This window comes from Erythrolamprus reginae, chromosome 4, assembly GCF_031021105.1.
Source record: "Erythrolamprus reginae isolate rEryReg1 chromosome 4, rEryReg1.hap1, whole genome shotgun sequence".
Classification (NCBI taxonomy): Eukaryota; Metazoa; Chordata; class Lepidosauria; order Squamata; family Dipsadidae; genus Erythrolamprus; species Erythrolamprus reginae.
The window spans coordinates 12,041,838-12,067,646 of record NC_091953.1 but is presented as its reverse complement, the minus strand read 5'-3'; the positions used below and the strand labels follow the sequence as shown (position 1 = coordinate 12,067,646).

Below are 25,809 nucleotides of genomic sequence, written 5' to 3'. Positions count from 1 at the left end.
CATTTCAATCAGTAAATAGGAGATGTTTATAATTTTATGAATTGCTAACTTACAACAATTACTGTATTTTTCACTCCATAAGACACAGAGGGAGTTAACCTATTATTCCAAAGCACCTGAAGGTGAAAAAAGAAGCAATGGGTGGAAATTAAGGAGTTTCAAGGAGAGAAGCAACTTAGAACTAAGGAGAATTTTTCTGACCGAACAATTAATCAGTGGAACAGCTTGCCTGCAGAAGTTGTGTATCCTTCAACACTGGAAGTTTTTAAAAAGATGTTGGATAACCATCTGTTTGAAGTGGTGTAGGGTTTCCTGCCTAAGTAGGGGTTGGACTAGAAGACCTCCAAGGACCCTTCCAACTTTGTTGTTGTTGTTGTTGTTGTTATTATTATTATTATTATTATTTCCTTCCCAAAGTGGGTGGAAATGTCAGTCTATGTTATGGAGTGAGTATGGGCAACAGACAGCACCAGTGAACAGTGGCAGCGATCCTTGCTGCCTGGAACAGCTGATTGGCGGTACTCCAGGAGGCCAATCCAACCACCGATCAGCTGCTCGGAAGCAAAGGTTCCAGTATTCCCTGGCAGAGGCGGGCTGTTTGCTTCAAAGACGCTAGCCAGATGAATACTTGATGGACGCTGGGAGGCAGATCTCCCCCCCCCCCCCCCCCCGTTTTCCTCTTCTAAACCTAAGTGCGTCTTATGTTCAGGAGAAATTTATGGAGTGAAAAATACACTAATTTTCCTTGTTTATCTCCCCCGATCCAAACTATAAACTTAAAAACAGAGACCCTTTATCGGTACGTTCTATCCCGGCGAATCCTTGTGGCTGAAAAGCAAGGTATAAAATATATGTGTTCAATTAACAGATTAAATGCATAATGGTTACTGTGCAAAATATACCACATGCAATTTGAAAATCACCTGTTCTGTGCTCATTTCTCTGTCCACGTGTGGGTCAAAGACATGGTGTCGACTAATCGAAAAATTATCAACTTCACTAATTTTCAATGCAGCTATGTCCTTCAGTTCAATTTTCTGAAAAGTTGAAATAATGGCTTGTTATAACAAGGGTGAATTTTTCTGAGATTACCATCACAAAACAAACATTACATGACTATCTATTGTACATAAGATGCCAAATCTTGCCAAGGGTAAAATATCACAAGCTATCAAACAAAAATAAAATAATAAAAAATAGCGCAAATTTCAAATGCATATTAATGATAATAATAAAACAATTTTAGGAAGATAGCATCCCTAGGATGAACCCTACATTTTCAGTATATTCCAATCTGTAATATGCTGCAAATTGATGCATGACAATAGTGTTATATTTTTTATGGACTGAAAACCAAACATAATTAGATGGTGCAATAAATAATAAATATGTAGTGCTCAGATATAAGCTCAGGGGTCCTTATTGCAATGGCCATTAAGATCCTCACCACAATTCCAATTTCAGTGAAGGATGACAAATAGCAACTAGGCTAGAGAATTTCCAGCTACAATTAAATTTACTTATGCATCTTTCATCTTCTAGCTCATACTTTTTAATATTAAATGACATCAAAATATTCTAAACGTTTATCAGAAAAGGAGATTAACTGCAATTTATAATATTCTGAAGCAGGAAGAACACTGCGTGCAAAAAAAAAAAAAAATCCTAGCCAGAAGCTCTCGCTTTGATCTAAATTAGTCATGCTTAAACCTCCCTGAAATTAAGGAAGTTGTGATAATTAACTTGTTCCATCAATTTCAATGCATTTAAGAAGAACTAATTATCTCTGATTAGGACCGCTGAATACAAAGGAGGCAGTGCCAATTCTTTTACTAGCATGAGTCTGTACAATTATATGTAAATGTACAGTGGTACCTCGTGATACGAACCCCTCGCCATACGAACAATCCGAGATATGAACCTAAGGTTCGGAATTTTTTTGCCTCTTCTTCCAAACTTTTTCCGTCTTACGAACCCGCCGCCCGAATGCCGAACCCGGAAGTTCTGCAAAAGTTCGGGTTCGGGGGGCAGCCGAGAAGCCCCGCCGCCCGGCTGTCTCCTTTTGAAACAGCCGGGGGGTCTTGTCGGCGGCCTTCCGAACGCCAAACCCGGAAGTTTGGCAAAAGTTCGGGTTTGGCATTCGGGTTCGGAAGGACGCTGAGAAGCCCCCCGGCTGTTTCAAAAGGTGACAGCTGGGCGGCGGGGCTTCTCGGCGGCCACCCGAACCCGAACTTTTGCCAAACTTCCGGGTTTGGCGTTCGGGAGGCCGCCAAGAAGCCCCCCTGGCTATTTCAAAAGGAGACAGCCGGGCGGCGGCATTTTTTTGCGTTTTTTTTTCTTGCACACATTAATTCATTTTACATTGTTTCCTACGGGAAACAATGTTTTGTCTTACGAACTTTTCGCCTTACGAACCTCCTCCGGGAACCAATTAGGTTCGTAAGATGAGGTATTACTGTATATATCATTTTATATGTATGTATGTAATGTTTATTTTTTGTACACCATCTTTTTTGTTACTGTTGGATGAATGTTTTCCCCCCCTGTTTTTGCATTATATAGTTAAAATCATTTTTGTCCATCCAGATTAAATAGTACATACATCAAATATACATTATGGCACTTTCCTAGGATGTAGACATACGTGTTCTCAAAAAGTGCCATAATGTCTATTTGATGTCATGTAGTAATTAATCTGAATGGAGAACAATGATTTTAACAACTTTGGCTACATCTCCAGCTAGAAGATCACCCAACACTCATGTTGGCAAAACCTGACAATCAACCAACTGGTATTAGTCTTAGGCTTAGGCCTATTATAAATTCTTATACAGTGTTAGCCACTATCACAAGATCGCATTTCAAAGGGTTAGAAATTCAGCAGTTTGTAAACTATGTGGAAAGAATACTCACGTCAACAGGGTGGGGGGGAGGAAGAGGCAGGCTTGCAACTCTAGTCGCTCTTTCTTTTTCTATTTCAAATGCATGCTTTCGTGCATTTGCTCGCCTTGTTTAGATAGACAATAAGAAAAAGTAGAAAGAAATAGAACAGGTTAACCAAATCTTTGCTCTCTCCCAAGACTTAGAAACTACAAACGTCACAAAGGTAGAGATAAATTTGTTTGCTGTCTTTGTTTCTCAACTGGGTTGTGCTAGAACTTTGTTAATAATCTTGGCTTGCAGCCCCTGCTTGAGTAGCAGATAACAAGTGTGGTTAGGAGGCTTTCAGACAATCATATACTGGACCAGGGGTGGGTTTCTACTGGTGAGGAAGTCCTTCCCAGCCAAAAGAAAGGGTCACGTGGTTAATCATGGGGTTTTTTGGTACTCGCTTTTAACACCTTCCAGAACCAATTAACGAGAACCGAGGTACCACTCTGGATAACAATGAGGAGTAAAAAATGATAAAAACCAGACAGGAATGAAAAAAGAGACAGACCTCGCCTTCAAGACACTTCAAAACACCTTTACTGTGCATGCAGGTGCTGCTACAGATAGCAGGGGTCCTAGTTAATGTTGGTGTTTAATCGAATGAGGCCAACATGCTCTAATCCTGTTTAGATTGCATCAATCAGACACATACTATAGCAAATAGTATGAGTCCCAGCGACCGGTTAGGTCCCACAGTCATCCCTGTCCAGGTCCCATCAACTAGACAATGTTGCTTGGCGGAGCTTAGGGGAAGATAATAATTAATAGGGGGCCTCCCTCTTTCATAGCAGTTCAATATCCAAAGCCCTTCAGAACAATCAAGAACAGGAATCCTTAGGGACGTGGACGGCATATAAATTAAACTAATAAAATAAATAAATAAATAAATAAATAAATAAATGCTTAAAGATTTTTTCAGAATACAAACAGGGAGGAATATAATCCTTAATGGAACTGTATCAACATGGAGTGCTTCAGTATTCAGTCTTGAGCCCCTATAATCTTCATAAATGATTTAACTCATTAATTGCAGATGACACCAAGCTGGAGGGAATTGCTACTAACACTTTGGAAGATAAACTCAAGACACGGAAGGATCTTGACAGATTTCAGCTTTGGGCCCTATTCAACAAGGGATAGCATCAAGATGATGAGAAAGCGATAGTACTACTTTATAATGCATTAGTGAGGTCACACGTGGAACACTGAGTACAGTTCTAGTCACCACAATATAACCAAAAAAAAAATGCTGAGACCCTAGAAAATGTGCAGAGAAGAGCAGCAAAGATGATAAGGGGTCTGGAGGCAAAATTGTAATAGTTGAGGGAGGTATATTGAGTCTACGGAAGGAGTAAGAGGGAAATGTGAGAACTGCCTTAGAAGCGTAGAAACATAGAAGATTGAAGGCACAAAAGAAGACCTCACGGTCCATCTAGTCGGCCCTTATACTATTTCCTGTATTTTATCTTAGGATGGATATATGTTTATCCCAGGCATGTTTAAATTCAGTTACTGTGGATTTACCAACCACGGCTGCTGGAAGTTTGTTCCATGCATCTACCACTCTTTCGGTAAAATAATATTTTCTCCCGTTGCTTCTGATCTTTCCCCCAACTAACCTCAGATTGTGCCCCCTTGTTCTTGTGTTCACTTTCCTATTAAAAACTTCCCTCTTGAACCTTATTTAACCCTTTAACATTTTTAAATGTTTCGATCATATCCCCACTTTCCCTTCTGTCCTCCAGACTATACAGATTTGTTCATTAAGTCTTTCCTGATAAGTTTTATGCTTAAGACCTTCCACCATTTTTGTAGCCCGTCTTTGGACCCGTTCAATTTTATAAACATCTTTTTGCAGGTGAAGTCTCCAGAACTGAACACAGTATTCCAAATGTAGTCTCATACAGCAGGATCACAATCTCCCTCTTCCTGCTTGTTATACCTCTAGCTATGTAGCCCAGCATCAGAAATCACTACCCCTAAATCCTTCTCTTCTGAAGTTTTTGCTAACACCCGAACTGCCACTACAATACTGCCTTCCAGTACTTGAAGAGTTGTCACAGAAAAGAAAGGATTTACTTAGTCTGCAAAGTCACTAAACTTTGTAATTTATTTACTTTTTAATTTCTTTGCTATTTTGTGGTAGGTTTACAACAAAAATCAGTCATCTATGTATATTGGAGCAGCATACAGATTCAATTTAGCCAATCAGTCAGCCTGTCAATAATTAAATAAATGATTTTTTTTAAAAAAAAAAACCCTGTGGAGGTAGTCTCCAATTCTGGCAATTTGTTTCCTTATAGCCCAGTTCAGAATTCCAGGTTTTGCAAGAGAGAGAGGGGCAAAATTAACACACTCACTTGGGGCACTCATTAAATGCTGAATTCAAACTTAATTACATTCGCAGGGAAGAAACTTTTTTTATTACCTGATTTGTTCTCGTAGCGATTTCTCCTTCTGGATTTTTTGTTGCTTCAGAGCTTCTTTGTACCTCTTTTCTGCGGCTTCTTTCCTTTCTTCTGCTTGCTTTGCCAGTGTCTCTAAATCAGGCTCCTTTGAAATGACAAACAAGCAGACAAAGGTACCATGTAAGGCACTGCGTTAATTTAAATAAGAAAAAATAATTTTAAAAATAATTTTTTTAAAAGCAGTTCATGTGTTTCCTGTCTCTGCGAAAGCATTCAATGGCACGATCGTTTTACCTACATTTTCCTTTGCTTCTTTATGTCCTTCTCCTACAGCTCTTAAACTTGACAGGTATAGATTTTCCAGAGCTTTAATCTTCTCCTCCTGTGTTTTCTGCCATTTTGCCGCCAGTTCTTCGGCCAACTGCTTCAGGTGCTCATCTCTTCGCTGCTTAACATCTTGTCTTATCTGAAAAGCAATATTCCGCTCTTGTTCCCTGACCTGGGGGGGAAAAAACCATGGTCAACAATTCCATACAAGGTTTTACCATGCAAACCAGTTGCTATATCCTGATTTTACTTTACTTTATTTTACTTCAATTGTACATGATGGACCATCTATCTATCTATCTATCTATCTATCTATCTATCTATCTATCTATCTATCTATCTATCTATCTATTCCAGTGATTTTCAACCTTTTTTGAGCTGTGGCACATTTTTTACATATACAAAATAATGGGGCACCTTGAGCAGGGGGGAGTGGGGGGGGGGCTAAAAAAAGTTTGGACAAAAAAAATCTCTCTCTCTTCCTCCCTTTCACTCTATTTCTCTCCCTCTTTCTCTCTCTTCCTTCCTCTCTCTCCATCCCTTTCTCTCTTCCTTCCTTCCTCTCTTTTTTGCTCTCTTTCTATTTCTCCCTCCTTCCCTGCCTCTCTTTCGCTCTTGCTTTCTTTCCTCTTTCTTTCTCTCTCTCTTTCGCTTTCTTTCACTTTCTTTCTCTCTCTCTCTTGCTTTCTTTCTTTCTCTTTCTTTCTTTCTTTCTCTCTTTCTTTCTTTCTTTCTCTATCTCTCTTTCTTTCTTTCTCTCTCTCTCTTTCTCTCTCTTGCTGAGCTTCGCGGCACACCTGACCATGTCTCGCGGCACACTGGTTGAAAAACACTGATCTAATCTATCAATCATCTGTCTGTCTGCCTGCCTGCCTGCCTGACTACCTACCTACCTACCTACCTACCTTATTTATTGGATTTATATGCCGCCCCTCTCCAAGGACTCAGGGTGGCTTATAACATGTAAAAACAATAAAAATATCCTAAATCCAATTATAAAATTAATTAACGTTTAAAATCCCAATTTCTTAAAAATCAATCACTCTCATTCAAACAATATAACATGCATACCATTCATCAACTAGGGGCTAATATCTAATGGTTCCAGGCCTGTTGGCACAAGAGGGTCTTCAAGCTCTTGAGGAAGATGAGGGGGGGGGGGTGGCAGTACAAATCTCTGGGGGGAGCTGGTTCCAGAGAGCCAGAGCCACCACAGAGAAAGGCTCTTGCTGTGAGCCACTCCGAGTCCTCGGACAAGGGCAGTACACAAATCTAATAAATTATTATTATCATTAATTATTATCTTCCCCTAAGCCCCGCCAAGCAACATTGTCTAGTTGATGAGACCTGGAGAAGGCCGACTCTGTGGGACCTAACCGGTCACTGGGACTCATACTATTTACTATAGTATGTGTCTGACTGATGCAATCTAAACAGGATTGGAGCATGTTGGCCTCATTCGATTGAACACCAACATTAACTAGGACCCCTGCTATCTGTAGCAGCACCTGCATGCACAATGAAGGTGTTTTAAAGCATCTTGAAGGCGAGATCTGTCTCTTTTTTCATTCCTTTTGCTCCTCATTATTATCCAGAATGGTACTTTGGTTCTCGTTAATTGGTTCTTGAAGGTGTGACAAGTATTAAAAGCGAGTACCAAAAAGCCCCATGATTAACCACATGATCCTTTCTTTTGGCTGGGTAGGACTTCCTGTCTGGCCCTTTTTCTATTTCAGTGATTTTCCCAGCATGGCTGACTTCCTGTCTGCCCTCTGCAGCCACCTCCCACTTCCTTTCCAACATAGCACACTTCCTGTCCATTCTCCATGGCTGTCCCCCACTTCCTACTGCAACGTATCGAGTACCAAGCAAACAACATGTACCAGGACAACATTTTCACCTCAAAAGGCATTGAGGACCAAATTCAATGAGACTTGAAGCAGTAAAGTATTGAAGTATTGAGTGTTTCTTTTTCGCTGTTTTAATTTTTTTAAAAAAAATTGTGAATCACAAAGCAGTTGAGTCAGGCAGTATATAAATTAAATAAATGAGCTATGTCATCCCTTTATTTTGGTGAAAACCGATTCCCTGCTTTCTAATCTTATCTTCATGTCCTCAATTGGATTTGCCATTTTAAGTTTGTGCAGAGAACTTAGCAATAAAGAAATCAGTGTCATATATTCCCTTCTCAGAGCTGGAAGTTTGGACTTGCTGATTAGGATATACAGTGATCCCCCGAGTTTCGCGATCCCGATCATTGGGAAAGGCTATATCGCGATTTTTCCACCCGATGACGTCACTCCCTTCCTTTCTCATCTTTCTTTCTCTCTCTCTTTCTCTATCTTGCTTCTTCCTCTCTCACTCTCTTCCTCCCTCTCTCATCTCTTTCTTTCCTTCTCTCTCTTTCTCTATCTCTCCCCCTCTTGCTCTCGAGCGGCAAGCGAGCAGCCGGGCGGGCGGGTGAACGGGCAAGCGGAGCGGCTGGGCGGGCGGGTGAACGGGCAAGCGAGCAGCCGGGCGGGCGGGTGAACGGGCAAGCGGAGCGGCCGGGCGGGCGGGTGAACGGGCAAGCGAGCAGCCGGGCGGGCGGGTGAACGGGCAAGCGGCAAGCGATCTTGGGGTTTCCCCTTTGCCTGGGCGGCGGGAAGACCCAGGGAAGGTTCCTTCGGCCGCCCAACAGCTGATCTGCTCCGCAGCGCGGCAGCAGCGAGGAGCCGAAGATGGGGTTTCCCCAGGCAACGGGGAAACCCCATCTTCGGCTCCTCGCTGCTGCCGCGCTGCGGAGCAGATCAGCTGTTGGGCGGCCGAAGGAACCTTCCCTGGGTCTTCCCCGCCGCCCACACGCAAACTCCACCATCTGCGCATGTGCGGCCATGAAAAAAAGGGCGCGCATGCGCAGATGATGTTTTTACTTCCGCACCACTATATCGCGAAAAATCGAGTTTCGCGAGGGGTCTTGGAACGGAACCCTCGCGAAACCCGAGGGATCACTGTAGTGCATTTTATCAACTTGGCTGGCATGGAAACAGTGAACAGAAAACCCTAACCATCTTTCTAAATGTCGAGCCAGGAACAGGTTAAAGATCACTGCAAAACATATAGGCACTTCTGCAGTTCTAGGGAAGTTTAGATCTTGCCCCACTACACTCCTGTTGCCATATACTAACTTAAAAGCTGAATATATCTGTTGTGGTTAGCTCTGGCCCTGCTCCTGCCCCAAGGACTGTGGATGTGGGGGAGACATCCACATGCTGCAGGCCTGTTTTGCCCCCGGTGGAATCTGCTGATGAAGGCTCCTCTGACCAAGAAGACATGAGTGACAGGGAGGAGGAGAGTGTGGCAGACAGCTCAGGAGATCAATTATCTAGCTCCTCCTTGGATTCAGAACAAGAGTTAATGATACAGCCACGCATGAGGAGAGCGATGCATAGGCAACAACCTGAGAGATTATTATCAAAGAAAATGAGGCCACCTGTGGTTGGGTGGGGCTGTGGTAATTAGTGAGGCTGCTATAAATAGCAGCCTGTGCGTTTGGCCATTGTGGAGGATTATCTGATTGTTGTGTTTCGTGACTGCTTTACTGACTTTGACTTTTTGGGTGCTGATTTCCCCCCGCTTTGAAACTAAACCAGAGCAAAGTGTGTTTCACTTTGTGAAAGAAGAAGGACTGTGAATTGCCTCACAGCTGCAAGCTAAGTATCACAGAACTGATAAGGGACTTGTACAAATTACCAGTTTGTTTGGAGACGAGTGCTCTTTGCTATACCAAAAGAGGGCTTGGTTTAAGTGAATTTTCATTATAAAGAACATTGTTTTGAATTTTCAAACGTGTGTGTGTCTGAAATTTATACCTGTGCATTTTGGGGAGGATTCTACCAGAGAGCCCGACAGAACAATATCTGGTTTTTTTAATTGCTCAAAGACAAATGACTCTTGTCAATGCAAAAATACCTGTTGAAGCCTTAATTTTCTTCTTCTTTCATGTTCTTCTTTCAACAGCTGAGCTTCTTCATTAGGACTAAGTCTAAGTCTTCCTGCCACTTTTCTTCTCATTGTTGGTTACAATTACTGTTCAAGGCTGCATTTCCAAAGACAATGGAAACATGCTTAGCATCAATATATATCTCAGTCGAAAAGCAATACAGTAGCAATTATATGCAGCATATGTACAGTATAATTATATTATACTGTATGTGCATGTTATAGTAAAGGTTATTTTTAATGATATACTGAAAGATTATGCACGTTTTTTTAAAGGATCTACTGGCTTTGTAGCTTTTCTCTTGGAGTTCATTTCATGGATCAGAGAGGCGGTTTTGTTTCTCATCAACAACCTTTCAACCACTTCAGTGCTGCACATGAACATCTGTATTCAATGGAAATACACTGAAAACATAGCAGTCCATTTACTTCATTATAAAAGGCAATCTGGGAGAAAGGGAAGAAGGCTTCTGACCTTTCATACAAAATGCTTTTAAAGGTATTCAATATGCCTAAAAATGAAAACACAAGGAAGGGGGGCAATGAATTAGATAGTGTATTTCTATTCTGCTTTCAGCCATACTTCTCATGTTTTCAAATTTATCAGTTCAAGTAAATTGGCATAGAAATGCTGTTCTGGGAAAAAAAAAACAGGGTTTGGAGTGTGGCAAATAGACACAATTTAAAAGCATCTCAAGGACATGTTGATTTTAAAGAATATGGTCCCCACAACGTCAGCACACTGCTACAGATACTCTTGTGGACAAATAGGCCCAGGATAATTTAATACCTAGTTTAAAAGAAAAAGTGATTCAACAACAGTTTCAAAGGAAAAGAGTACCTGAAGAGGGCACTAATGGATATAATTTTCAAAACACCTTTAATCAATAAACTTCTCAAGATTTTGTTTAATTAATCCTTGAGGCATTCAGAGCACTCCAAGATTGCCTTAGCAGCTTCCTAGCCTCATGATTGCATAAAAACAGCAGATAATATTCTTTGATATTATATACAGTGGTACCTCTACCTAAGAACGCCTCTATTTAAGAACTTTTCTAGATAAGAACCGAGTGTTCAAGATTTTTTTGCCTCTTCTCAAGAACCATTTTCTACTTAAGAACTGGAGCCCAGAAAAATTTCCCAGGAAATTTGAGAGTGGCATGAAGGCCCGGCCAATTTCCTGCCATTCCCCCTTTAATCCCAGCCATCTCGGGCTTTTCTGGACTGCCAGAAGAGCCTTTTGGTGGTGTTTAAGGAGGCTTTGTCAGTCCAGAGTGAACGAAGCCTTTTCCTTTCTTTGGATGCTTGGAGAGAGAATAAACCACTTTACTCTGGGGATTCCCTCACACTGCCTCCCATACATCCAGCGCGAGGTTGCCTCCTGGAGCATCTGGGCGCGGAAAGGCAAAAGGGAGGGCTTCACCCTGGCCAGATCAACTTGGCTTTAGCCAAATTGAGGAGTCACCACAGTGAAGGAAAGGCGATGGCTACAAAAGGAGCGAGCGAGAGGAGAGGGGAGCCCTTCAGCATGGGAAGGAAGAGGAAGTAGGTAGCAGCAACAGCTGCCTTTCGGTCAAAAGAGCAGGAGGTTCCCTTGCCTTGCCTGCCTGGGTTTCTCTCTCTGGTGCAGTGTATGGGAGGCAGCCTCACGCCGGGTGTATGGGAGGTGTATGCTCCTCAGAGTCCCTCTTTTTTTTTTAAGCCTTAAAGTTTTGGATTTTTTTGATTCCCCTCCCCTCACCTTCTTCCTTCAGAAGTGACTGTCTTCCTCCTCTTCTTCCTCCTCCTCCTCCCACCCAAATTCTGAGCTTTTCTTTCTTTCCTAAAGGGTTTGCACGCATTATTTGCTTTTACTGTACATTGATTCCTATGGTAAAAATTGCTTCCACATACAAACTTTTCTATTTAAGAACCTGGTCATGGAATGAATTAAGTTCTTAAGTAGAGGTACCACTGTAGTTGGATCTTTCCAAAACATTATTTTCTACTACATTATTTTGATTAGCTATTATCTTGTAATGCAAATAGTCAAGAGATGATTAAGTTCTCTTTCAGAGAAAACAGCATGTTTATATCATCTTAGGAAATTTATCCTGAAAAATATCCCCACACGCAAATACAGGTAACCCTCAGGTTACAATGGCAGCTGGAACGGGATTGTGGTAACTGAGCAATGCAGTTGTAAAATGTGATGTCACAGGACTGCATCGCTTAGCAATGATCATTCCTATTTCTGTTATGATTAAGCCAAATGTGGTGGGAATCCCAAGTAAGGAGCAAGGGGGATGCTGTTGAACAGGGGTGTCAAACACATGTCATCACGGCATAGTCACATGACATATCGCGATTCCCCTACCCCTTTGCTAAACCGGGCGTGGGTGTGGTCAGCCCGTGACTCATCCAGCCCGTGAGTTCAATAGCCCGGTCACAGAAGCATGAGATAGGCCTGGTGTGAGTTAAGGGAAGTGTGGCAGAGGGTTTAGGATGCCTTTGTGAGCCTAGAATGGGTGTGTCTGTCTGTGTGTGTGTGTGAGAGAGAGAAGCCAGAAGGGAGTTCACAAATAGAAATACATGGCATTTGGCCAGAATACATCCGGAACCGCCTTCTACCGCACGAATCCCAGCGGCCGATAAGGTCCCACAGAGTTGGCCTTCTCCGGGTCCCGTCGATCAAACAATGTCGTTTGGCAGGCCCCAGGGGAAGAGCCTTCTCTGTGGTGGCCCTGGCCCTCTGGAATCAACTCCCCCCAGAGATTAGAACGGCCCCCACTCTCCTTGTCTTTCGCAAATTACTGAAGACCCACCTTTGTCGCCAGGCATGGGGGAGTTAGGATATTCCTTCCCCTAGGCCATTACAAGTTATGTATGGTATGTTGTGTGTATGTTTGGTTTTTATAATAAGGGTTTTTAGTTGTTTTATTAAATTGGATTGTTACATGTTGTTTTTTATCATTGTTGTTAGCCGCCCCGAGTCTGCGGAGAGGGGCGGCATACAAATCCAATAAATAAATAAATAAATAAATAAATAAATAAATAAATAAATAAATAAATAAATAACGTGACCACAGGACACCACAGGGATGCTGCAACAGCCAGGACTTTGAGGACTGAGTTTAAAGAACCACTTGTTCAGCACCATTGCAGTCTAGAATGATCACTGAACATGTGGTTAGAAAGTGAGGACTACCTGCAAGGTCACATTCAAAGCTCTGCACTTTGACAACAATGCAAATGATGGAGAGACATCCAGCACTGCAACCTACTATGGAAATAAAGACTCGCAGCATCTTGAAGGCTAAGAAATAATATACAAACTTTTTCGAATTTCAAATTCCTATACCAGAGAATGAATCCCTTGGTTTTATAAAACACACCCACCCATATCTTAAGTGGGATCAAATATAAATGAAATACAAGTAGTAATTATCACTTTACTAACAGCCAGAGTTTATCTGTGATAACAATTTCAGTAATAAAATGTGCGTGAGCGCAAACATTTTATGTACAATAATATTTATTTATTTATTTATTGGATTTGTATGCCGCCCCTTTCCAGAGACACGGGGCGGCTAACAGCGACAATAAAACAGTGTACAATAGTAATTTGGTATTGATGATTAAAAATCAATTAATATAAAAACCAAACATACATACATACATACATACCATGCATAGAATTGTAAAGGCCTAGGGGGAAAGAGGATCTCAATTCCCCCATGCCTGGCGGCAGAGGTGGGTTATTTAAACATTAATTTTTCTTGACTTTGTATTCATTTTATAAACACATCTTCCTGTTGTAGAAACAGTGCTTTTCAAACAATCCAGGAATTAGCATATGAGCTGAGGTGGTTCAGGCCACCTAAAGCTGACTGTAGATCTGCAGGTCAGCGGTTCAAATCTCATCACCGGCTCAAGGCTGACTCAGCCTTCCATCCTTCCGAGGTGGGATTGTGGGGGCAATAGGCTGGCTCTGTTAAAAAGTGCTATTACTAACAGGACATCTATCTCTCATTTTTCCCAATAAAAACCCTGTGAGGTAAATTAAACTGAGAAAATGAGCAGCCTATAATCATCCAGGAAAATTCCTTGGTTGATGGTGAAACTGCACCTTGGGTCTCCATGACAACACTGCAACACATTATCCACTCAACTACAAATGGCTATTATTAGTTTTAACTAAAGTTAGTAGACTTTCAATAAAACCTCCTTTTTCTTTCACTTAGCTGTAACCCAGGGATAAGGAACTATGCTCCCCTCACCCTTTACAAGTTTTGGACTTCAACTCCAATTCCTGAGCCAGCCATGCTAGGATTCTAGGAGTTGAAATTCACAAGTCATAAAAGGGCCATTACAGGTAGTCTCAGACTCACATTAGTTTGTTTAGTGACCGTTCAAAGTTACAACAGCACTGAATAATGCAACTTATGTCTGTTTTTTTCAGTTACGACCTTGCAGCATCCCTATAACATGATCAAAATTCAGATAGGAATAGCAATAGCATTTAGACTTATACACCGCTTCACAGTGCTTTACAGCCCTCTCTGTTTACAGAGAGTAAGCATATTGCCCCCAACAATCTGGGTCCTCATTTTACCAACCTTGGAAGGATGGAAGGCTGAGTCAACCCTGAGCCTACTGAGATTCGATCTGCCAAACTGTTGGCAGCCCGAGATCATCAGAAGTGGCTTGCAGTACTGCACTCTAACCACTGCGCCACAGAGGCTTGGCAACTGACTCATGCTTATAACCGTTGCTGTGTCCCAAGATCACACATCATCTCCTCCGACAAGCAAAGTCAATGGGGGAAGGCAGATTCACTTAACAACCGAGTCACTAACTTATCCGCGGCGATTAATTTAACAACTTTGACAAAAACCAAGTCATAAAATGGGGAAAACAGACCTTAAGACATGTCTCATTTAAGAAGAGAAATTTTGAGTACAATTATAATCGTAAATTGAGGACTATCTGCCATTCCTCACCTCCGCTATAATCCCATAATTCTTATTTTTTACATGATTTTACTCCATTTCTTGGTGTCACACACAAGCAGTGAAGGGCTACCAAAATTTTTACTACCACACTGTGGGTGTGGCTTATGCAGGATGCCCTGCATTTTCTTTCAACATATTTCAGTGCAAATTGGGGACTCTGGGGTGGAGCTCCATTTTCACTACCACACTGTGTCCCCACCCCACCCACCCCCGTTCCGGACAGTAGCCCACCCCTTCATACAAGCCAGTTCATGGTAAACAATAATACGGTTAATAATAATAAAAATAATAAGACTCTAGCATAAACCAGTGAAAGTGGTCCCAGTGGTCCTTGGCACACTTACTGGTTGCAGTGCCAAAGGATCTCAGCGGATATTTGAAAACCATCTGAATTTACAAAATCTCCATATGTCAGTTGCAAAAGGCCGGCTTACTAGGATCGGAATACATAATTGGTCGCTACATCACACAGTCCTAGGGGCTTGGAAAGCACCCGACTGGTGATGAAATAGGAAATTCAGCATAGTGATCTCCTCCTGTGTTATATTGTTAATAATAATAATAATAATAATAACAACAACAACAGAGTTGGAAGGGATCTTGGAGGTCTTCTGGTCTAAGAAACACAGAAGATTGACGGCAGAAAAAGACCTCATGGTCCATCTAGTCTGCCCTTATACTATTTCCTGTATTTTATCATAGGATGGATATATGTTTATCCCAGGCATGTTTAAATTCAGTTACTATGGATTTACCAACCACGTCTGCTGGAAGTTTGTTCCAAGCATCTACTACACTTTCAGTAAAATATTTTCTCATGTTGCTTCTATGTTTCCCCCAACTAACCTCAGATTGTGCCCCCTTGTTCTTGTGTTCATTTTCCTATTAAAAACACTTCCCTCCTGAACTTTATTTAACCCTTTAACATATTTAAATGTTTTGATCATATCCCACCTTTCCCTTCTGTCCTCCAGATTATACATATTGAGTTCATTAAGGCTTCCCTGATACGTTTTATTCTTAAGACCTTCCACCATTCTTGTAGCCCGTCTTTGGACACATCCAATTTTGTCAATATCTTTTTGTAGGTGAGGTCTCCAGAACTGAACAGAGTATTCCAAATGTGGTCTCACCAGCGCTCTATATAAGGGGATCACAATCTCCCTCTTCCTGCTTGTTATACCTCTAGCTATGTAGCCAAGCATCCTACTTGCTTTCCCTAACCCCCTGCTTAGGCGGGAAACCCCACACCACTTCACACAAATGGTTATCCAACATCTTATTTAAAACTTATTGTAAAAAAAGTATTGGTTATGGCTTTTACCCAAAAGAAGGTTAATAAGCGGAATATATAAATAAGTAAATAATCCCATTTTTACCCCCACAACAACCCTGCGGTGTAGTCCACCCTCATAAAATGGAGCACCGCCGTTCCAACAGGCCTCAAACGCGGCCCCAGGCTCCACAACCCCGTAAAAGACGACAGACCCACATACGCACCGCACCAAAACCCCACACGCTCCCTTCCCAGTCAGGGTCATCTCTCTTTCTCTCCCTCACCCTCTTCCAACAGCTTCTGCAAAGCCGCTTCCGTCTGCGTCACATCCGCTCCATCAACTGCCAGCTCATAACGCGCGCCCTCCCGCCTCGCTAAGCCTCTCGTCCAATTAAGAAGCGGCGGGACCCCGAGGGGAAGGACTCTCGCGGAGAGTCCTTCCGCGCATGTGCATCTTTTTTTTTTAACGCTACCAAGCAGGTTTGTCTTCACGCCCCACCGCCAGGCTGCGGATTACGCACGCGCAGGGACAACCTCCTTTTTGCGATGCGCATGCGCCCAAACCCCTCGGAATAATTTCGGGCAACACCCGAACGTGGCGGAAGTGCGCCTGCGTAGCGGTTGGATACTGCCTCTCAGTCTAGGATTTTTTTTTTTAAGTTATAAAATAAGGATATTTTTAAAAAACTTTCTTCCCTAGGAGAGAGGGAATCTGTTGACGGGGAATGGTGGGAACCGAAGTTTTGAAAGTTGGCAGGTTAGAAAAGCTATTGGAGGTGCTCGGTTAACGGGGTGGTGGGTTAAGTGATTTCGAAAAGGGCGCCTCACATTTGTCGGATGGGCTGTGTTTCGTGTATATTTTTTAAAACTTTAAACATCCTGTTTAGGAGATGCTCTCCGATCATCAACAGGCTGCTGAGATCTAACCAGATGCTGTGAGATCCCAAAACATTAAGAGCAGTGATGTCCAACCTTGGCAACTTTTTTGGACTTCGACTCCCAGAATTCCCCAGGCAGCCATGCTGGGCTGAGGAATTCTGGGAGTTGAAGTCCACAAGTCTTAAAACTGCCAAAACTGGATTGAAGCATCTGTCAGAGACAGCTGTTTGATGCATTTACCTTGTCATAGTTTCTAGGCCAGAGTTCCCCATCCTGGTATAGTTCCTATAATCCACACTTTGAATATGCTTAAATTCTCTCCCCCACCCCCATTGCTATGCCAGAGTGTAAAATCTAAAAGGCAAAAATAATCTCTTAGTGAAATAATGTCTATTATTGTTCTGCAAGGACTAACTTCATGTACTGTTTCTGTCAAAAATTAGGAAGTGGGTGTAATGCTCTTCTGCATCAATGTTGCAGCTACCTTACTAATAATAATATGATAATTCTTAGTTATAATAACAGGGATATTTGCTAAAATGCCTTTTGTACCTACTTTATCTTTTTCATGTTGGCTGATTTTGGTTTTGTGATTTGAGGACCCTGCCATTCATGATTCTTTTTCTTTCCATATTCTTCTCTTTGCAATGATACTGATATATTCAGTAGAGATAAGAGGGTTATCCGGAAAATAAGGTTACAAGGCATCATGTAGCAGGAAGCCAGCAGAAGAGAACAAGCAGTGCCCATGGTGAGTAGATCATTGACTGGCGTTATGAAGGTTAGAGATGAGTGTCCTCATTCCGTTTCCCTCTAAGTGTAAAGTGTGCACTGTAATACAATACTGGAATGCTAAGGGCATGAACACTGCTGAAATGGGTGCCCAAGATTTGTGTGCGTTGGGTGTCCAAGATTTTTCTCGCCTGTTGCTGAGTTTGGGACTTTTTGGTTGAAGGAGAATGGGTATGACGCCACTGCATTGATTGACATTTGCCCTCTGGAGTGTGGTGTTTAATTAATTAATTAGATTTCTATGCTGCCCTTCTCGAGGCAATTCAGAGCGGCGAACAACATTGAATACAACCATATGTAAGAAATCTAAATAACTATAAAAGATTATGGAAATAATCTTTTATAATAATAGTACCAGCCAGAGACAGTCTCATCACTCACATGCCCGCTGGCAGAGGTAGGTTTTTAAAGTTTTACGAAAGACCAGCAGGGAGGGGGCAGTACGCATCTCCGGAGGGAGTACATTCCAGAGGGCCGGGGCCGCCACAGAGAAGGCTCTTCCCCTAGGTCCCAACAGTCGACATTGTCTGGCCGATGGGACTTGGAGAAGACCAACTCTGTGGGACCTAACTGGTCGCTGGGATACATGAGGCAGAAGACGGTCCCGAGTATTCTGAGCAGAGACAGGTTACAAGCGGTGTGCCACAAGGGTCTGTTCTGGGTCCTATTCTTTTTAATATGTTTGTGAGTGACATAGGGGAAGGTTTGATAGGGAAGGTTTGCCTATTTGCCGATGACTCTAAAGTGTGCAATAGGGTTGATATTCCTGGAGGCGTCTGTAATATGGTAAATGATTTAGCTTTACTAGATAAATGGTCAAAGCAATGGAAACTGCAGTTTAATGTTTCCAAATGTAAAATAATGCACTTGGGGAAAAGGAATCCTCAATCTGAGTATTGTATTGGCAGTTCTGTGTTAGCAAAAACTTCAGAAGAGAAGGATTTAGGGGTAGTGATTTCTGACAGTCTCAAAATGGGTGAGCAGTGTGGTCGGCGGTAGGAAAAGCAAGTAGGATGCTTGGCTGCATAGCTAGAGGTATAACAAGCAGGAAGAGGGAGATTGTGATCCCCTTATATAGAGCGCTGGTGAGACCACATTTGGAGTACTGTGTTCAGTTCTGGAGACCTCACCTACAAAAAGATATTGACAAAATTGAATGGGTCCAAAGACGGGCTACAAGAATGGTGGAAGGTCTTAAGCATAAAACGTATCAGGAAAGACTTAATGAACTCAATCTGTATATTCTGGAGGACAGAAGGAAAAGGGGAGACATGATAGAAACATTTATATATGTTAAAGGGTTAAATAAGGTCCAGGAGGGAAGTGTTTTTAATAGGAAAGTGAACACAAGAACAAGGGGACACAATCTGAAGTTAGTTGGGGGAAAGATCAAAAGCAACATGAGAAAATATTATTTTACTGAAAGAGTAGTAGATGCTTGGAACAAACTTCCAGCAGACGTGGTTGGTAAATCCACAGTAACTGAATTTAAACATGCCTGGGATAAACATATATCCATTGTAAGATAAAATACAGGAAATAGTATAAGGGCAGTCTAGATGGACCATGAGGTCTGTTTTTGCCGTCAGTCTTCTATGTTTCTGAAGATAATGTGGTCCTAAGCCATGTGGGATAAGCCCAAATTTCATCTCCTGTCACTATACAGTTGAGAAAAGCTTCACCTTTAGTCTCAAAACAGTCTGGAAATTCTTGGGTGGCACTGTCTCTGTTGATTATGTGCGCTTCAGTAAGCAGCATTCATGCCCTTAGGATTCAGGTAACATATTTTAGCTCACACTTCACACTTGAAGGGAAACGGAATGAGGACGCTCTTTTCTAACCTTCACCACAACGCCAGTTCATGATCTACTGACCATGGCACTACTCATTCTCTTTGAAGGCTTCCAGCTACAAGACAGTAATACCAACTACCACTGTGGACATTTCTTGCAAGAGCTACAGTATGCGCCTTGTAACATTACCTGACAATGGGTCTGACCCAATACCATAGAACAGCACTCACTAGAGCAAGATTTGAACAGTTAGATTCTATGGTCAAATATGGACGATTCCACCAAGTACCATATTTTGAGAGAACATGCATTTGCGGTGCACCAGAAATAGAAGACATTGCACATGTGCTACTCAATTGTAAACTATACTCCTCAGTAAGACCTCAGTATTTTCAGCCCCTACTTGACAAAATCATACACTGGGACTGTAATAAACAATTATCATATTTTCTTCAGGGTACCAATATATATGTAGTTTCTAGAACCGCTAAGTTTATAGTCAGGGCTGTTCAGATGAGAATACGATTTATAGAACATATTGGGGTGGCATGCAAAGGAGATGAACTCACTTAAGAATATTTTATATCAGTATTTAGATTTGTTTAATATAATCCTTTGCATGAGTTGTATTCTCGTGTTTTACTACTCAATTTTAGCATATTATACTGCACTTTAACTTATTATTTATTCAAATTCCCTCTATTTTAGCCAATTTTATTGTATTTTAACCAGTCACAGTTTTATGACGACCGATGTGGTCCTTTTTCTCGCTTTGATATGGTCGATTGACTAATCAAATAAAGTTGATATTGATTGTAACATTACTTTCCGCATAACCCTCATGTACCGGTAGTTGCTTTGCCTTTTTAAATTATTGCATGTCTGTGGAGATTCTCATTCATCCGGGTCATGGTTGTTCCAAAATTGTTTTTTTTCAAGAAGCAATTATACTTCCTTGGTTTTTTTTCCTGGAAGAAAAAACTTTTGCTTCTCATCCAAGGAGTTTCTTCGGTTTTGACTTGAATGCTGGAGAATGGAAGGATTTATATTCCTTGCAGTCATCCTGTAGTTAGCCCTCTCTCTAAAAAGCCCTAAGAGTGCTTTTTATTATAAAATATAGCTTTTTGATGGCTTGTATAGTACAGTACAAATTGGGTTAGCTGCCTTAAGAACCCAGAAAGGAATCCGTAAAAGTCAGTTTCTTTGAATTGAGGTGAGCTTCTGGTCACTTTGTGGACAACTTCATGCAACAAGATAAATTGATCTGCCTTCTGATTTTTATTTAAACTGTCCAATATAGTTTATAGACTTGGTATTTCCTGTTAGTATCTCATCCTATTAAACCAGATGTCACCCTGCTTTTTTTAAAGTTCAGAGTGGTTAGGTTTGGTCCTGCCAATCCATAAAACAGTGTTGTTGTTTTTAAAAAAGGCCACTACAGCAAAGATTCTCAGTCGTCCAGGTCATGGTTGTTCCAAAATTGTTTTTTTTCAAGAAGCAACTATACTTTCTTGGTTTTTTCCCTGAAGAAAAAACTTTTGCTTCTCATCCAAGGAGTTTCTTCAATTTTGACTTGAATGCTGGAGAATGGAAGGATTTATATTCCTTGCAGTCACCCAGTAGTTAGCCCTCTCTCTAAAAAGATTGAAAATACAGTATAAAAATAAAAACTGACTGATTATTTCTTGCAGAAATTGTGGCATTCTTCTCCTTAATAGGTAGAACTTGGACCTACCTACAACATTTGCAACCCGGTTCGAAAGAGTAATCAATGCATTCCTTCTAACAGGTGGGTATTTGTTGTGGAGTGCTCCTCGACCACCTCTGGTAATGATAGATTCTGAGGAGGATGAACCAGACCCATCTTGGCACCCTGGGCCAGTGGTTTTGCCAGCTGATGCAGAGAGTGAGAGTGAGGGAGAAATAGACCTGGATGAACCTGAAGGATCACCAGAGGTGGCTGATATGCCAATGACAGAAGACAGGAGGAGGAGGAGGAAGACCAGGAGCCTTTGCTAGATGCTTGCTTTAGAAGACTAAGAAAAAGACAAGAATACTTGTATGGGAAAAGGAAGTAGTCTGTAGTTTGTAACTCTAGGGAATTGTTGACCACTTCTTATAGTTTTTTAAGGGTGGTGTATGGGTAATTTGGGGTGAGTTTCAACATTTTGCATGATGTTTGAGGTCTCAGCCAGGTTACGCTAGCCAACTTATTTTCCTGCTAAAATCCTTGGAGCAAAAGTGCCTTAGTGCCTTGTCTGTGGAGATGCTTGGAAGCTGTAAAAGTAAGTCTGTGAAACTGGAGATTCCTTATCTCATGAAGGAATTTGCAATTAGCTTTGATCTTTGGCAGCAGCATAGCCATTGGTTTCATCATTTCTTGCAAGATGAAATGCTCAGCATAGGGGAAATCTCTTCTTTAGAATAGAATAGAATAGAATAGAATTTTATTGGCCAAGTGTGATTGGACACACAAGGAATTTGTCTTGGTGCATATGCTCTCAGCGTACATAAAATAAAATATACATTTGTCAAGAATTATGTGGTACGACACTTAATGATTGTCATAGGGTCAAATAAGCAATGAAGAAGCAATATTAATAAAAATATTAGGATATAAGCAACAAGTTACAGTCATACAGTCAACATGGGAGGAAATGGGTGAAAGGAATGATGAGAAAAACTAGTAGAATAGAAGTGCAGATTTAGTAGAAAGTCTGAAAGTGTTGAGGGAATTATTTATTTAGTAGAGTGATGGCGTTCGGAAAAAAACTGTTCTTGTGTCTAGTTGTCTTGGTGTGCAGTGCTCTGTAGCGACGTTTTGAGGGTAGGAGTTGAAACAATTTGTGTCCAGGATGTGAGGGTTCAGCAAATATTTTCCCCGCCCTCTTTTTGACTCGTGCAGTATACAGGTCCTCAATGGAAGGCAGGTTGGCAGCAATTGTTTTTCTGCAGTTCTGATTATCCTCTGAAGTCTGGGTCGGTCCTGTTCGGTTGCAGCACCAAACCAGATAGTTATAGAGGTGGAGATATGACAGTAATACCAACTACCACCGTGAACATTTTCCGCAACAGCTACAGTATGCACCTTGTAACATTACTTTTCAGTGCTCTGTAGTGACGTTTTGAGGGTAGGAAGTGTTTTATTGAGTTCTTAATCCATTACTTCATTTCTTTGCTTTTTTAGACTCTCTTTTTCCTTTTCTAGATATTCCTGGACCTGGAAATGAACAAACAGAAGACCATGAATGATGAGCAGTTGGCCAGTCTTGACCAGTTTGGCACAGATATCCTTGCCGAAATTGAAAAACTGTTCCAGAAGACCTTTTCGTACACCAAGCCAGCCAACAATGAATGGCAGTTGCCCGATCCCGCCCAGGTTTTCACCTCCCATCACAAAGCGTTCGGTTCTCTTGAGGCCCTCAAGGACTCGTTGAACGAAGTCAAGAACAAACTCAGCGATAAGCAACTGGACGAGTGGCACCAGCACACTTCCTTCACCAACAAAGCAGGGAAAGTTATTGCCCACGTCAAGAAATCGTTCAACGCTGAGTTGTGCACTCAGGCCTGGTGCAAATTCCACGAGATCGTTTGTAGTTTTCCTCTCCTCCCGAGCGATGCTCTCCAGAACGGCGAACTCAACTCCGTTCATCTGTGTGAAGCCCCCGGGGCTTTCATAGCCAGCCTCAACCACTATCTGAAGTCTCACCGTATCCCTTGCGACTGGAACTGGGTGGCCAATACTTTGAACCCGTACCACGAAGCGAACGACACCCTCATGATGATTATGGACGACCGTCTTATCGCCAATACTTTGCCCTGGTGGTATTTCGGTCCGGAGAACACCGGAGATGTCACGAGCCTGAATCACCTTACAGGACTGCAGCATTTCATAAGCAACATGGCCACCGTCCATTTGGTCACCTCCGACGGGAGTTTCGATTGCCAGGGCAACCCGGGCGAGCAAGAGACGCTAGTGTCCCCGTTGCACTACTGCGAAACGGTCACGGCGCTAATGACGTTGAGCCCCGGAGGCTCTTTCGTCCTGAAGATGTTCACCTTGTTCGAACACAGCTCGGTGAATTTGCTCTTTCTTCTCAACTGTTCCTTTGAGGAGGTCCACGTTTTTAAACCTGCCACAAGTAAAGCGGGGAACTCTGAGGCCTACGTGGTTTGCCTCCGCTATTTGGGCCGGGAGGCCATTCACTCCGTCTTGTCTAAGATGCTGCAGAACTTCGGGTCAGAACTGGTAGCCAAAGCCCTGTTTCCCCAGCACTTGATTCCCGAGTCGTTTCTCAAGGTCCACGAACAATGCTGTTTATTCTTTCACGAGCAGCAAACGGAGACGATTTCAGAGAACCTCCGGCTCTTTGACCACATGGACGACGCGGAGCAGGCCCGGTTAAACGCTTTGCGGGACTGCTGCATCCAATATTTCCTCCAGAGGTTTCAATTAAAACCCCTGGCCCGAAGCAACTGGCTGGTGAAGAAGCCACACGCCGGCTACAGCATGAACTCCAAATGGTTCGGGCAGAGGAACAGGTATTTTTGCACCTACAACGAGAGGAAACTGCTGGAATCCCTCACCTGGGAAGATAAAGTAGCCAAAGGATGTCTTAACCAGTGGATTGATGAACACCTTCTCGGTAACGTTGGGAAGGGCTGCGTTTTAGAAGGAGCACCCGGCAACCTCGACTGCCGTTTGTGGTACATCCTGGAAGGCCAGCAGTTGCCGAGAGTTAAATTTTCTCCCTTCTGCGGTGGTGAAGTATTGAAGACCCTCAACGAAGCTATCGAAAAATCGTTGGTCGGCCAAACTATCCCTGGCGACGTTGCCCGAGCGGCGTACGCAGAATGCCAATTTTGCTGCGTTCTTACCGCATCGTCGGTGCTGTCTGAATTATCAGAACTTGTGGACTGTTGCGAACATACTCCAGATAAAGAGGGCGCAAGCCAAAGAAAGTGCTTGGTTTTCGGTTTCCCACTGTTTTCCGATGACAAAAGTAGGTCCGGCTTGGAAATTAAGAACGTGGAGTCGGACCCTCTCTTGACTTTTAGCTGTACTTTGCTGCACGACGGAGAACCAAGCTATCAACTGGGTTTTCTCGAGTGCCTCTTGGGCGCCATTCCTCAGCTTGAGAAAGGAGATGCGTTGGCTTTGCCCGTTCTTTCCTGCTTCACCCGCTTTATGGCCGGCTTAGTCTTCATATTGCAGAACTGTTTCCAGCGCATATCCTTCGCTTGCCCCACATCATCTCAGCCTCTAAGGACCAACGCCATCTTGCTCTGCGTTGGCTATCAAGGTCTTCCGGACTCGGTTCTCCAGTACTTGCAACAGCTCAATGAACTTATGAGAACCCTGCTGTACTCCAAGTCCCCACAGCAGGTTTTGCAGTTCGTACCGATGGAGAATCTGCTGAAGGGGTTGCTGATGGAGTTCCTTTGGGACCTCAATACGGCGATTGCAAAAAGACAGTTGCACCTGATTGTCCAAATTGAACAGCAGAATATGACATGAGGAGGCTACGGTTTTTCTAATTGGGCTAGTTAGACATATATATGTATATATATGACTGTCTTGGTATATTCGGGTTTCTTCCCGTGTAGGATTCGGAAATTTCTGGCGACGTTTCGACGAGGTCCCACTCGTCATCTTCAGGCTGGTGTTTCTGTCCTTGTTCTAGGGCGAACACAGCGAGACCTGAGCTGCCTTCCTTCTATAAATACTGGTGGCTGGGTGTGGTTTGATGGCTCAGCAATTGCCTGCTGTGTAGAAACTTCCTGGTGAGTCAGTGGGGTAACACCTGGGGTCATTGATGTAACTGAGGTATGCTGATTAGTTAATGGTTGTGGATTAGGCGTGATATCCTGAGGAGCTGGAGCTTGCAGGCTACTTGGTTGTTTTGCAATGTGTGTTCTGAGTCTGGTTTCAGTTTCTATGGCTGGGATACGTTTGTTAATGAGGGCTGGTTTCCAGATGTCTGGTAGGCGAGATAGAAAAACATCCCCAAAATATGAACAAGCGGGATGATACCTCCCGCCTACTAGACATCTGGAAACCAGCCCTCATTAACAAACGTATCCCAGCCATAGAAACTGAAACCAGACTCAGAACACACATTGCAAAACAACAAAGTAGCCTGCAAGCTCCAACTACTCAGGATATCACCCCTAATCCACAATCATTAACTAATCAGCATATCTCAGTTAAATCAACGACCCCAGGTGTTACCCCACTGACTCACCAGGAAGTTTCTACACAGCAGACAATTGCTGAGCCATCAAACCACACCCAGCCACCAGTATTTATAGACCTCGTTGAAATGTCACCAGAAATTTCTAAACCCTACACCGGAAGAAACCCGAATATACCAAGACCGTCATATATATATTAATCTCTAGGGAACATGTTTACATCTCATGAAGAT

At 42.5% G+C, this 25,809-nt stretch overlaps 2 protein-coding genes across 9 annotated transcripts in view; one reads left to right on the top strand and one right to left on the bottom strand.

Moving 5' to 3' along the window:
- CEP295 (centrosomal protein 295) overlaps positions 1-16,285 on the bottom strand; it is a 63,608-nt gene extending 47,323 nt beyond the window's left edge. For 3 of the 7 annotated variants that reach the window (XM_070749605.1, XM_070749609.1, XM_070749608.1), the window contains exons 1-6: positions 16,142-16,233; positions 9,618-9,744; positions 5,638-5,838; positions 5,360-5,484; positions 2,914-3,007; positions 924-1,037 (exon numbers count right to left, since the gene is read on the bottom strand). In XM_070749605.1, the coding sequence (XP_070605706.1) occupies positions 924-1,037; positions 2,914-3,007; positions 5,360-5,484; positions 5,638-5,838; positions 9,618-9,719 (636 nt within the window). In that variant the 5' untranslated portion in view covers positions 9,720-9,744; positions 16,142-16,233. Of the gene's footprint in view, positions 1-923; positions 1,038-2,913; positions 3,008-5,359; positions 5,485-5,637; positions 5,839-9,617; positions 9,745-16,141 lie in introns of all 7 variants that reach the window. The other 4 variants (XM_070749607.1, XM_070749606.1, XM_070749611.1 and 1 more) reach the window with 4 other exon arrangements.
- Positions 16,286-16,504: 219 nt separating this feature from the next.
- CMTR2 (cap methyltransferase 2) lies at positions 16,505-25,394 on the top strand. 2 transcript variants are annotated; one of them, XM_070749613.1, is made up of 3 exons: positions 16,505-16,674; positions 21,100-21,170; positions 22,590-25,394. In XM_070749613.1, exon 3 carries the CDS (start codon positions 22,608-22,610, stop codon positions 24,897-24,899), a length of 2,292 nt encoding a protein of 763 aa, XP_070605714.1. In that variant the 5' UTR covers positions 16,505-16,674; positions 21,100-21,170; positions 22,590-22,607; the 3' UTR covers positions 24,900-25,394. The 2 variants fall into 2 exon arrangements, with proteins under 2 accessions (XP_070605714.1, XP_070605713.1); XM_070749612.1 differs by having other exon boundaries at positions 21,073-21,170; positions 22,590-24,997.
- The last annotated feature ends 415 nt before the right edge of the window (positions 25,395-25,809 follow it).

What these genes read in the sequence shown, in the direction of transcription:
- CMTR2 (XM_070749613.1), top strand. Translation starts at nt 22,608, where the DNA reads ATGAACAAACAGAAGACCATGAATGATGAGCAGTTGGCCAGTCTTGAC.